This window comes from Gopherus flavomarginatus, chromosome 1 (genome assembly GCF_025201925.1).
Source record: "Gopherus flavomarginatus isolate rGopFla2 chromosome 1, rGopFla2.mat.asm, whole genome shotgun sequence".
Taxonomy (NCBI): domain Eukaryota; kingdom Metazoa; phylum Chordata; order Testudines; family Testudinidae; genus Gopherus; species Gopherus flavomarginatus.
The window spans coordinates 159,000,420-159,014,646 of NC_066617.1; the positions used below are offsets into that span (position 1 = coordinate 159,000,420).

Sequence of the window (14,227 nt, forward strand, 5' to 3'; positions counted from 1 at the left end):
GTGTTGAGATTGGTGCATTATGGGCAGCTATCCCACAGAGCACTTCTTCCCATTCTGGCACTGTGGGAAGGGGGTGGAGGGGGCGGGTCATTCTGCTTCCTGTCCCAACGCCCCGTGATGCATCGCTTCACATCCCAGCAATCCTTGTTTTTCCGTCCACCTTTGGCGTCATCTTGCCTCTTTCAACGGTTTCTGAGCAGAGCTATTTCTGTGGGAAATGGAGCCCGAACTGCTGAGGAGTATGCTGACGAGTCTCGCCAGCACATCACATTTGGCAGTTGAACTATTGCTTAAGATCCAAAGTGACAGTGAGGAGTCTGACGATGATGCAAGTCGCGTAATGCGTCTGACACGAAATTGCTTGTGGCATTCACGGACATGTTCAGCACCGTGGAACGCCACTTTTGGGCTCGGGAAACAAGCACTGAGTGGTGGGATGGGAAGTCTGGGATAACGAGCAGTGGCTGCAGAACTTTCAGATGAGAAAAGCCACTTTCATGGGACATGTGCTGAGCTCGCCCCCACCCTGCGGCGTAAGGACACGAGATTGAGAGCTGCCCTGCCGGTGGAGAAGCGGGTGGCTATTGCAATCTGGAAGCTGACAACTCCAGACAGCTACCTATCAGTTGGGAACCAGTTCGGAGTGGGAAAGTCAACAGTTGGAATCGTGTTGATGCAAGTTTGCAGGGCCATTAACCGCATCCTGCTAAGAACAACCGTTGACTCTGGGGACCATGCAGGACATTGTGGATGGCTTTGCACAAATGGGTTTCCCTAACTGTAGGGGGGCAATAGATGGGACGCATATTCCTATTCTGGCACCACCCCATCTAGCATCCGAGTATGTTAATCGGAAGGGGTATTTCTCCATGGTTCTCCAGGTGCTTGTGGATTACCATGGGCATTTCACTGATATTAACACAGGCTGTCCCGGAAAGGTGCATGATGCACGCATCTTTCAGAAGGAACACTGTCCTGTTCAGGAAGCTGCAGGCCGGGACTTCTTTCCCAGACAGGAAGATCACAGTAGGGGACGTCGAAATGCCCATTGTGATCCTTGGAGACCCCACTTACCCGTTAATGCCGTGGCTCATGAAACCGTACACAGGAAGCCTTGACAGCAGCAAGGACCAGTTCAACTACAGGCTGAGCCGGTGCAGAATGACTGTGGAGTGTGCTTTTGGGCTTTTAAAGGGGCGCTGGCAATCTCTGTATGGGAAGCTAGACTCGGGGGAAAGCAGCATCCCCGCAGTTATATCCGCGTGCTGTACCCTCCATAATATTTGTGAAGGGAAGGGTGAAAGATTCAGTCAGGCATGGACCTCGAGGCCGATTACCGCAACGTGATAGACCACATCAATGCGCTGTTCCGCATCTAAGCATGCATGCATGCAGCCCTAACCCTCCCTCCTCTTCCGAAATATGTCAGTCCTGAAAATAAAAGCCACTTACTGGGAACCCGCTCCTCTGTTTGTCCTCCACCAAGTACCGGCTGCTGTGACTGGCTTGAGAACAGCTCCTGGCTGCATGCCTCCTGGGACTCCGGGGTGTCTCCCCCCACCCCAGTACCCTCACTCTCGTCTTCCTCCTCCTCCTCCTGCTCTGAAGTGTCCATTGTGGTCCTCGGTGTGGAGGTGGGGTCACCTCCAAGTATTGCATCCAGCTCTTTGTAAAAACGGCTAGTCATGGGGGCAGTGCCGGAGCGGTGGTTTCCCTCGCGGGCTTTGCAGTAGGCACTCCGCAGCTCTTTCACTTTAACCCTGCACTCCAGAGTGGCCTGGTCATGGCCCCTTTCCAGCATGGCCCTTGATATCTGCCCATAGGTATCGTAATTCCTACAGCTGGAGCGCAGCTGGGACTGTGCAGCTTCCTCCCCCCAAACACTGATGAGGTCCAGCAACTCGCTCGTTTGCCATGTGGAGGCATGGTCACCTGGAAAGATTCACTGATTGCACTCTACACCTGGCTGAACAAACAGGAAGGGGATTTTTAAAATTCCCAGGGCATTTAAAGGACGGGTCTGACACTTGGTCACCTTAGGCCAGGGCAGTAGAGTTCGAACTGATGAGCAGAGTGGCTGAACAGGCATTCTGGGAGACCTCCAAATACCTCTGGAGGCCAACAACAGTGCTTTTGGTGGCCACACTGGCAGAGCAGTGCTGCATCAGCAGCGCTATAGTCATTATTCCCCAGGTCGAGGTGGAGTACAACCAGCGCTGTGGCCAGGGAGACACAGCGCTGTATGTGCCTTTCAAGTGTGGACGGTGAGTGAGTTGCAGGGCTGGAGAGCCACCACCAGTGCTGCAACTCTCCAGTGTTGCCAAGCCCTAAGGCATGTTCTCCAACCCTTTAGTCATTCTTGTGGCTCTTCTCTGAATTCTCTCCAATTTATCAACATCATTCCTGAATTTGACACAGTATTCCAGCGGCAGCTGCAGCACTGCCAAACAGAGGTAAAATAACCTCTCTACTTCTACTCAAGATTCCCCTGTTCATGCGTACAAGGATTGCATTAGCTTTTTTTGGCCTCAGCATTGTACTGGGAGCTCATGTTCAGCTAATTATTCACCATGATTCCCAAGTCTTTCAGGTGATGAAGGGAGGATTTTTTGTCTTCCGAAAAACCCCTCTAACCCAACCGATCTGGGGAAGGAAATGAACATTTCTTCTCACCAAAGCTTTTGTGAGACGTTTTAGGCTGAAAAGGAAGAGCAGTTGTGTTGAAGGTATCTCAGATTTCTAAGCAGCTGAGTTCTCAGATGCTAAGGAAAGTCTCATCACCTACTTAAGATAGTGCTCCCTCAGGCAACACACTCCGTTTCTTTGTTTGGGAGGGGAAGGATAAGCAGATAGAGCACTTGTATTGGAATGCCCCTCTCCTAAACAAAAGAAGCAGCTAGAATGTCTGTCCTTAGCAGGCACAGTCACTTTACAATCCAGGACATTTCTGCATAATTAATACAGACAAAAAGAACAATAAAAGAAAAACTTCCCTTAAGGGGATGGTACTACTACTAACAACTATGACTATTTACAAAAAGCTAGTGAAAAACACTTTGTGAAGATAAAATAAGTTTCTAAGGCCTTGTCTACACTACAAAGTTGCAGCGCTGGTGAGGGGGTTACAGCGCTGCAACTTAGGTGGTGTACACACTTGCACAGCACGGCCAGCGCTGCAACTCCCTGGTTGCAGCGCTCGCTGTACACCCAGTCGAGCATCGGGTGTAGAGGATCCAGCGCTGGTCAGCAAGTGTAGACACCCACCAGCGTTTTTATTGACCTCCGTGGCATAAGCAGGTATCCCAGCATACCTTAGAAGCCTCTCTGGTAATCATGCAAACTCCACTGCCCTGGGCTCATCTGACCCCTCCTTTAAATGCCCCAGGAATTTTAAAACTCCCCTTCCTGTTTGCTCAGCGAGGTGTGGAGTGCAATTAATCAATCAATCACTCAGCGACCATGCCTCCACGCACCAAACGAGCCCCAGCATGGACCAATGCAGAGCTGCAGGACCTCATAAGTGTTTGGGGAGAGGAGGCTGTGCAAGCACAGCTGCGCTCCAGAAGGAGAAATTATGATACCTATGGGCAGATATCGCAGTCCTTGATGAGAAGGGGCCATGAACGGGACGCGTTGCAGTGCAGGGTCAAAATTAAAGAGCTGAGGAGTGCTTACTGCAAAGCTCGTGAGGGAAATCGCCGCTCAGGAGCTGCCCCCACGACCTGCCGTTTTTACCAGGAGCTGGATGCCATACTTGGGTGTGACCCCACTGCCAATCCTAGGAGCACGATGGAGAGTTCAGAGCAGGGAGAAGTGGGGGAGGTTGTAGAGGACGGTGACAGTGAGGCTACTGGCGTGGAGGGAGACACCCTGGAGTCCCAGTACACATGCAGCCAGAAGCTCTTCTCAAGCCAGGAGGAGGCTAGCCAGTCGCAGCAGCTGGAAGTTGATGGTGAGGAAGAAACTGAGGATCGTGCTCGGGGTAAGTAGATTTTTATGTTTTGGGAGAGGAGGGTTTTGGTTATGGCTGCCTGCATGCATGCCTAAACATGGAATAGCCCATTGATTTGCTCTATCACGTCTCTGTAATCTGCCTCAGTAATCTCTTGAAAAGTTGCAGCAAGAGTGTTTGCAATTTGCTTTCTCAAGTTGATCGGGAGAGCCACCGTGGTCCCTGTCCTGGTCAGGCTAACTCGTCCAATCCACTGTGCAGCGAGGGGTGGGGGGACTATGGCTGCACACAGGCAAGCTGCATAGGGGCCAGAGCGGTATCCACATTCCTGTAGAAGACCCTCCCTCTCTTCCCAGGTAACACGCAGCAGTGATATGTCTGGCAGTAGGAAACCCTGTTGAGAGTTTAGGGATACTTGAGTGCAGGGCGCTAGGTTCGCGTTTCCCCAGCCCATGGCGCTCTGTTGTTAACCCCCCCCCCCCAGCACGTAGCCAGCCAAGCGGTGTGCTCCGGTGTTCCCCACCCCCCCTCCCAGCACGTAAGCATCCACGTGGTGTGCTCCGGTGTTATGCACCCCCCTCCCAGCACGTAAGCATCCACGTGGTGTGCTCCGGTGTTATGCACCCCCCTCCAAGCAGGCATCCAGCACTGCGGTGTGCTCCTGTGTTCCCCACTCCCCCTCCAAGCAGGCATCCAGCACTGCGGTGCGCTCCGGTGTTCCCAACCCCCCCTCCAAGCAGGCATCCAGCACCGCGGTGCGCTCCTGTGTTCCCAACCCCCCCTCCCAGCACGTAAGCATCCACGCGGTGTGCTCCGGTGTTATCCACCCCGCTCCAAGCAGGCATCCAGTACCGCGGTGCTTTCCCCCACCCCCACCAGCAGGACGGCGTGAACGCAGACCAAAGAACAACCTCCCCCACCCAAGCAGCTCACCACCTTCCTGTTCACTACTGTCCCCTCTTCAGGACACCAGCTATCTCCTGTACCCATTGCTGATAAACCCCAGTGACCCATTGGTCAATTCCCACTCCCAAGGGGAAATCGGGGCAAAACCACTCACCCCATTGCTCGCCATGACTTAGCTTCCCTGCCCTCTCTGTGTTATGTGAGGTATGTGAGAAGGATGCTACCAAAAGTCTAAAAAGTCCTTCAATGTGTGATAATAAACAATGTAGCCTCTGTGTATTACATGGGTCTCTCTCTCTTTTTTCTAGTGACCTTGACTACTGCAGCCGGATCACCGGCCTCACGTAAGTTGCAGAACTTGAGACGGAATCTTAGAAAATCAAAAGAGGAATTGATCAAATCTGTTATGAGCCACTACAACAGAGAAAGTAGGAAGACACAGGAATGGAGAGAGAAGATGTATGAATGGAGACAGAGTGTACATGAATGGAGGCAAACAGAAAGCAGGAGAAAGGAATTGTCTGCCAAAAAAACCACAAAGCAGATGATAAGCCTCCTGGCTCGCCAAACTGAGTCTTTCGAGTCTCTTGTAGCCATGCAGACAAATATGTACCGTTGTAACCCACAGCGCTCCCAAAGCCCTCTTCCTTGTTCCCCAGTATTTCCACAAAACAACTTTCTCCAGCAGCCAATTCCTTATTATCCCCAGCTGCCTCCAACACCTATACGATCACCTACCAGCCCTGATAACTATAATTCTTACCCTGTTCACTCCACCCCCATTATTCTGCAGCATAGTAATCCTGAAGTGCAGCAGACATTGAATAGTGATCAAAATAGGACATATTCAAACCTGTGAATGTACAGTCCACCACCCCAACCCCCTTGCCTGTTATGTACTGTAAGTTGAATAAAGGTTTTTTTTCTTTTTCACTATGTTATATTATTGCTGGAAGTGGTAAATATTATACACCAAGGTAAAGCAAAGCACATCAAATGCATCAAACATTACTGTTGGCTCTCAGCATCAAATTGCTCCCTTAAAGCATCCCTAATCCTTGAGGCCCTTTCCTGGGCCTCCCTATTAGCCCTGCTCTCTGGCTGAGCAAACTCATCTTCTAGGCTTCGAACCTCGGAGGTCCATTCCTCACTGAATCTTTCACCCTTCCCTTCACAAATATTATGGAGGGTACAGCATGCAGATATAACAGCGGTGATGCTGCTTTCCACCAAATCTAGCTTCCCATAAAGACAGCGCCAGCGGGCTTTCAAACGGCCAAAAGCACACTCCACAGTCATTCTGCACCGGCTCAGCCTGTAGTTGAACCGGTCCTTGCTCCTGTCAAGCTTCCCTGTATATGGTTTCATGAGCCAGGGCATTAACGGGTAAGTGGGGTCTCCAAGGATCACAGTGGGCATTTCGACGTCCCGTACTGTGATCTTGCGGTCTGGGAAAAAAGTCCCGGCCCTCAGCCTCCTGAACAGGGAACTGTTCCTAAAGATGCGTGCATCGTGCACCTTTCCAGGCCATCCTGAGTAAATGTCAGTGAAACGCCCACGGTGATCCACAAGCGCTTGCAGAACCACGGAGAAATACCCCTTGCGATTAACGTACTCTGATGCCAGGTGGGGTGGTGACAGAATAGGAATATGCATCCCATCTATTGCCCCTCCACAGTTAGGGAAACCCATTTCTGCAAAGCCATCCACAATGTCCTGCACGTTCCCAAGAGTCACAGTTCTTCTTAGCAGGGTGCGATTAATGGCTGTGCAAACTTGCATCAGCACCATTCCAACTGTAGACTTTCCCACTCCAAACTGGTTCGCCACCGATCTGAAGCAGTCTGGAGTTGCCAGCTTCCAGATTGCAATAGCCACCCGCTTCTCCACTGGCACGGCAGCTCTCAATCTCGTGTCCCTGCGCCGCAGGGTCGGGGCGAGCTCAGCACACAGTGCCATGAAAGTGGCTTTTCTCATCCAAAAGTTCTGCAGCCACTGCTCGTCATCCCAGGATTGCAGGACGATGTGATCCCACCACTCTGCTGGTTTCCCGAGCCCAAACGCGCCGGTCCACGGAGCTGAGCACGTCTGTTACTGCCACCAGCAATTTAGTGTCTTCACCGTGAGGCGATTCAATATCATCGTCTGACTCCTCACTGTCACTGTCACTCTCACTTTGCAGCTGAAGGAATAGCTCCACTGCCATGCGTGATGTGCTGGCAACATTCATCAATAAGGTCGTCAGCTGCTCAGGCTCCATTTATAACAAAAATCGCAGAAAAAGCGCTGTAGAATCACAATGCCGCCAAACTGCTCGGAATGTGTAGCAAAGCACCACGGGGCGTTGGAACAGGAAGCGGAAAGACACTCACACTTCCTTCCTCCCCTTCCCACAAGCCACAGCACCGAAATGGGACGAGGTGCTCTGTGGGATAGCTACCCACAATGCACCACTCCCAACAGCGCTGCAAGTGCTGTAAATGTGGCCACACTGCAGCGCTGGTTGCTGTAAGTGTGGCCACTCTGCAGCGCTGGCCCTATACAGCTGTACTAACACAGCTGTAACTACCAGCGCTGCAAAACTGTAAGTGTAGACATGGCCTAAGGAGAAATGGGGAGCTCCAGTTTTTGCCATGGATGATAAAAAGGATCTGAGAGGGAGGTGGAGCAGCTCTGTCCTTTACACCCTTGGGTCTCAGCACAAGGATACGCAGGGCACACCTGCACCCCACCAGTACTGCAACCAAAAGTCTCTGACCTGAGTATACTGAAGGCACACACACTTACAGTGGAATGGACATGTGCATGAGCACTCAAAGGAGAACCTCTGGTTGAAAACATCCTGACAACAAACGGACCCAATGCTTTGACCCTGCGGGATGACTTATGACAGAGCATTAGCCTTGGAGATGATCCAGGCACAGCCACAGCTGGGAAGAGGATAGAGGAGCTATATGTGTTGCAGGGGTCTAGAGACCTAGATTAATTCATGGCAAAGGCAAAAGACTGAGGGCTTGTCTACATGTAAAATGTTACAGTGTAGACACTAGCTATGATGATGGGAGGCCTTCTCCCATTGGTATAGGTAATCCAGCTCCCCGAGAGGCAGTAACTAGGTCAATAGAAGAATTCTGTCTCCTCCACTTGCCTGTTTGAAGATCTCATCCTCTTCCCGCCGTCGCCTCTCTTCTACCTGGCGGCGTCCACTCTCCTCTGCTTCCCGGATGCGCCGTTGCCTCTCAGCCAGCATGGCAAAAGCATGGATCCTCCTTTCTTCCTGAAGCCTCACTAGCTCTTTGGACAGGAAATCGAACATGTTCACTAAGGCCCTCCCTTCTATCCCAGCCAAGTGGTTCTCAACCAGTGACAGCTTAAAACAAAAACAAACAAGAATTGTATTAAATACCGTGAAGAATGCAAGTCCCTTTGGCATAGAACCGCCACAGGCACATGAAAAAGCACAACCCCCACCCCCACACACACAAGGCATAAGGCTAATTTATGTGTTCTGCATTTTTCTTTTAAAAACAATGGACTTGATTCTGAGCTCTGCCATGGCCTCTGTATGAAAGCTCTGCAGAACTAATCAGTTGGGAATACTTCCGGAGAATTCCCTGTTGCCAAAGGACCACAGGAACGCTCCTATGCTGCCCCCTTTGCAGACCTTGGCCTAGAGGGGTGGCCAGAGTGCACTGTATGCCAGCTATTCTGGGCTGCTGAGACAATGCATAGATTGCCATTGCAGCAGAGAGTAAATCACAGCAGCTTTTCAGGCTACTTTCACTTAGACTGGGGATTGCTCCAGTTCTCAGACCCAGAATGTGGGAGATACAAAAGTGACATAAAACCACCTTCAGCAGTGCTTCCCCCTCATTTCTGTGCTGAGTTTAGCTGAGCCAAAATGAAGAATGAGGGTCAGTAGTTGCAAATACAGCTTCTACTTGGGATTGAAAAAGTCAAATCTACGCCTTTATACGTCAGATGTGTGCTAGAATAAATTGTTTAGAGGGCTGCATAATCACAAGCGCAAATAAATTTCTAACTCTTCAGAGGATACAAAATGTTTATTGTTTTGTATGATGTGTGACATCCTGGCACCCCAATATTCACCACTGTCATGTAATTAGGATATGTTTTGTACAAACTATGCCTTGTGAGGTATCATTCTAAAAGTCGTAATCTGCTAGACAATAATATCTCATTGGATTGTATGTGCCATCATCGAATGTGAAGTTATGGAGTTTGGCTGTGTATGTGTTACTAAAACATGTTGTGAGGCTGAAAACACCCACAGGTAGCCTTTCAGGTACAACAGTAAAAAGGCCAAACAATGTTAATGGCTCATTGAGAAAATGCACACAAGGATTACCCCAGGAACTGTTTGCAATAGAAACCTCTCAGAGATAGCACTACACAATGGGAAGTGTTTGACCCAGGTCACAGCAAAAGAGCTTTCTAGCAAGTGGGAGGAAGATATAAAAGGGGGCAACAGCATCATGAGGGTATGTCACTTTTGCTACAACAACACACCTGAAAACACTTGAGGGGCGAGGACTGAACTGTGGGAAGTGATGGTCCCAGGCTAGAGGGATGTTTTGCCTGTAAATGAAAACCTGGGACAGCCAAGGCTACCTGTGCCTTAAGAATCTGCCAGCCTGTTTATCACTCAGGGTGAGAATTTGCTAATTTATATCCTACCAACTAGTGTGTTAAGCTCAGTTTGCGGTTTTGTTTATATACTAAGATAGTCTGTATCAGCAAAACCAACAAGGAGTAGATTAACATGGCTACCACTCTGAAACCTGCTTTGATAAGTTTGCTATATCTTATAATCACTTAAAATCTATCTTTTGTTTTGTTGTTTTATACTTTATACTTGTTTTGTCTACAACCTGTGTGTGGAGATTATAACTTGGGGCAGAATGCTGTCCCACATTGAGGGAGGGGGCAAATTTTATGAGCTTAGGCTGTACAGTTCCCTGTGCAGTGCAAGATGATACAATTTTGGGTTTACACTACGGGGGTGAGGGGGGTGCATGCCTCAGCAATTGGGAGGTTGCCTTCCCATGCAGAGCTGATCTCTGCAAGTGTCTGTGAAGCTGCAGCAGGGTGTGCCCCTCTCTGTGTACACGCTGGTGACAGAGCAAGCTTGGAGAATTTGGCATCTTATCACAGCCCCACAGTGTGAAAGGGCTCAGTGGTACCCCAGTGCCAAGTGGCACCTCATGGGGAACCCACCACACTATTCTCTTGCTGGGACCATCTGTGGGGACAGACAAAGACCTCTTGTCATGGTATGTTACCTCTTGTCATGGTACATTAGGGAGGGAGAGGAATTATTTAAGTTTAGTACTAACGTAGGCACGAGGACGAATGGGTACAAACTGGGTATTAGGAAGTTTAGACTTGAAATTAGACGAAGGTTTCTAACCATTAGGGGAGTGAAGTTCTGGAACAGCCTTCCGAGGGAAGTAGTGGAGGCAAAAGACTTATCTGGCTTTAAGACTAAGCTTGATAAGTATATGGAGGGGATGTTATGATAGGATAGTTTAATTTGGGCAATTGATCTTGGATTATCACCAGATAAGTCTGCTCAATGGTCTGCGGGGAGATGTTGGATGGGATGGGAACTGAGTTACTGCAGAGAATTCCTTCTTGGGTGCTAGCTGGTGAGTCTTGCCCACATGCTCAGGGTTTAGCTGATCGCCATATTTCAGGTCGGGAAGGAATTTTCCTCCAGGGCGGATTGGCAGGGGCCCTGGAGGTTTTTTGCCTTCCCCTGCAGCGTGGGGCATGGGTCGCTTGCTGGTGGATTCTCTGCAGCTTGAGGTCTTCAAACCAATTATGAGGATTTCAATAACTCAGTCCTGGATTAGGGGTTGTTACAAAAGTGGATGGGTAGGGTTCTGTGGCCTGCCTTGTGCAGGAGGTCAGATTAGATGATCATATTGGTCCCTTCTGACCTAATTCCCCACTCTGAACCTTAGCGTCCAAAAGATGGGGTACCAGCATGAATTCCTCTAAGCTCAATTACCAGCTTAGAACCTGTAGCGCTGCCACCAACCAGGAATTCCAGTGCCTAGTACACTCTGGTCCCCCTCAAAACCTTGCCCGGGGACCCCCAAGACCCAGACCCTCTGGATCTTAACACAAGGAAAGTAAATCCTTTCCCTCACCGTTGCCTCTCCCAGGCTTCCCCTCCTTGGGTTACCCTGGAAGATCATTGTGTGATTCAAACTCCTTGAATCACAAAACAGAGAGGACAATTCACCTTCCTCCCTCCTTCTCTTTCCCCCTCCCAGACTCTTCCTGAGAGAAAGTAATCCTGGCACAGAGAGAAATCAGCCTCTCTCTCCCTCTTCCCTCCTTTCTCCCCACCAATTCCCTGGTGAATCCAGACCCAGTCCCCTGGGGCCTCACCAGAATAAAAAAACCAATCAGGTTCTTAAACAAGAAAAGCTTTTAATTAAAGAAAGAAAAAACAGTAAAAATTATCTTTGTAAATTTAAAAAAAATGGAATAGGTACAGGGTCTTTCAGCTATAGACACTGGGAACACTCTCCCAGCCTAAGTATACAAGTACAAATTAAAATCTTTTCAGCAAAATACCAGTTTGAACTCCTTTCAGCCAAATACACATTTGAACTCCTTCCAACCAAATACACATTTGCAAATAAAGAAAACAACCATAAGCCTAACTCGCTTTATCTACCTAGTACTCACTAGTCTGAACTTATAAGAGCCTGTATTGGAGAGATTGGAGAGAAACCTGGTTGCACGTCTGATCCCTCCAAGCCCCCAGAGTGAACAACCATCAAAACTAACAGTACAGCACAAAAACTTCCCTCCCTCAAGATTTGAAAGTATCCTGTCCTCTGATTGGTCCTCTGGTCAGGTGACAGCCAGGCTTACTGAACTTGTTAACCTTTTACAGTCAAAGAGATATAAAGTACTTCTGTGCTATTAACTTTTCTTATCTGTTTATGACGCCTCTCCTCCCTCCTCTGTACACTGAAGTGTAGCAAGATATAACTACTATACTTTGCCTGACTGGCAACTTCCATCCAAGGAGCTCACAACACTTAATAAACATTAATTAATAAAACCTCACAATGCCCCTTGAAATGAGTTAGGTCTTATTCCCATTTTACAAATGGGGAAACTGAGGCACAAAGACTTACTGAGGTCATACAGGGATCCTGATCCTCTACTGTTTTATATATTGTGTTGTCATTTATACAAGTGTAACATGCCTGCAGATCCAAATGGTGGTGATTTACACTCACTTCACCTCCGAAGCAAACAACACAAGATTCATGGTAGTGGAAACCAGAACCAGGGAATTTGTGACAGAGCCGGGACTAGAGCCCAAGTCTCCTTAACCACCTTCCACCCCTCTAACCCTAATCACATTGCTTTATAGGATTTGTGAGGATGTTTGTGCTCTGGAAATGTAATGATATTGTGTAAGTTCATTATCTCTAGTATGGACTACATGGCAATAAGCCTAGGCAAAAAGTATTTTCTGAAGCTGGTTCAGACGTTGTGCCATTGTTGCAATGGCTCAGCAGGCAGTGGAATGTGCCTGTTATAAACTCAAGTAAACAAAACAAAACAACCCTGACTAGCAGCCAGTACTAGACAGGCTTTCCTGTGTTTTATACCAACTTCCAAGACACTACACATTTCCAAACCAGCATCCAACAGAATGTGAAAAAGTCACTAACACAGGGCTGGAACTGAAAGTGTTCCTCTCATGCCCCAGAGGCTGTGAGGATGATGGAGGGAAGAGGATTTAATTGTCTCACTATACCAGCAGATAGTGGACTACCCTGAACCACTTCTCCTTAATGCTTGGTTTTTGCTGTGTGTAAGGATTTCCAGGGCAGGAGAGAGATACTGCTGAAGACATTCCAAGCATGGGAGGTAAGTTTGTAGAAATTTTGGTGGTGCCCAGAACCCTCCCCCCCCCCAACTCTGCAGGCCGGGGGAGAGACCCAGCTCCAAATATTGCCGGAGCAGGGCACCCAGCCCTGAATATTCCTGGAGCCCGGGCACCTCGAGCCCATATAACTCGCCGCCTATGATTCCAAGATTAATGCTCTATCAGAATTTTGCCTTAAGTCAACATTCCCCCAAAACATATGAGATTTCTGATCATACTCCTCTGTCCAAACTGATTACAGTCCTTCTAGCTGCAGAATCACTAGTAGTTTTATTCTCCCAAGGCATTCTACGTAGGGAAGTACTACCTGACAAAGTCAGTTTTAAACCACAATCTGCTGACATATAAAACGGCCACAACAGTCTCCTACAAATGAGAGTTCCTAAGAGGTTTCTGAAATATGCACACAAATATAAAAATATTTAACAGGCTTTTAGGTCAGTTGGGAGTTTTCCTTTTAAGAAAGTATACTTTAGTAAGAAGGACATTCACAAAACAGTACTGCTGTCATTAACTGAACTGCATAATGCACATCTCAGATTTTTTTTTAATCCATGTACACTTGTTCTATTTTCCCATAAAGAAAAGTACATGAAACTTACTACGAAGTTGTAGGTGAACCCTTTGCATGTGTTAATTAAGTTAAATGCCTGGAGACTGGGAGAATTGTAGTCTCTGTTCCTCGGGCCCTGGGAAAGCAAAGCAAGGGATGGAGGACATGCCAGCAGGGTTAGTTTAGATTCCACAATGAGATTCTGAGATATAAGATCAAACAGATCACTATCTTCACCCTTTGATCTCTTTCTCTCCGAATGTTATTATGGAGACTGAACTGACCCACTGCTGGTATCTCCCCTCTGCCTTGGCTCTGCTTTCCCAGGGCTTGATGAAGAGACATCTCAAGTCTCCAAATCTCAGGGCTTTTAAATTTCATTTTTCCTTAGTTCAATAAAAGGGATTGCTCACCTACACCGCCCCCCCCGTAGTATCGTGTGTGTGTTATACCTAGAGTCTTACACTTCTGCCCTCTACACATGAAGCAGCATCTAGAAATACTGAAACCTTTGAATGTCACTGCTCTGCTAAGAGCTTGGAAGTGAACAGAAAGAGATGAATGTGTAAAATCTCAAATAGATTTTGGCCAGCTGGAGAGGTCCAGGCCTATTTTCTCTCTGGGGAAGGGGGACAGCGACTGCTTTAGCAAAGGGACTCCACTTACTGGGGTACCATAGGCCATTCATCTAGTATTAGTTGGTGAGTAAACTCTTTCATGGCTATTTCTGCACAGCAGAGGCAGCTGAGAGGGCGTGAAGTTGCAAGGGGATGCGATGCCTATAACTAAGGGTATGTCTTCACTATCGGCAGGCAGCGATCAATCCACCAGGGATCGATTTATTGCATGTAGTCTAGACGCGATAAATCAA

The 14,227-nt window shown here is 48.4% G+C and overlaps 1 protein-coding gene across 1 annotated transcript in view; it reads right to left on the reverse strand.

The window, feature by feature from the left end:
- Positions 1-14,227, reverse strand: part of CFAP91 (cilia and flagella associated protein 91) — a 61,598-nt gene that overhangs the window by 15,837 nt on the left and 31,534 nt on the right. The window contains exon 14 of the mRNA XM_050962842.1: positions 8,007-8,228. Within this exon, the coding sequence (XP_050818799.1) occupies positions 8,007-8,228 (222 nt within the window). The remainder of the gene's footprint in view (positions 1-8,006; positions 8,229-14,227) is intronic.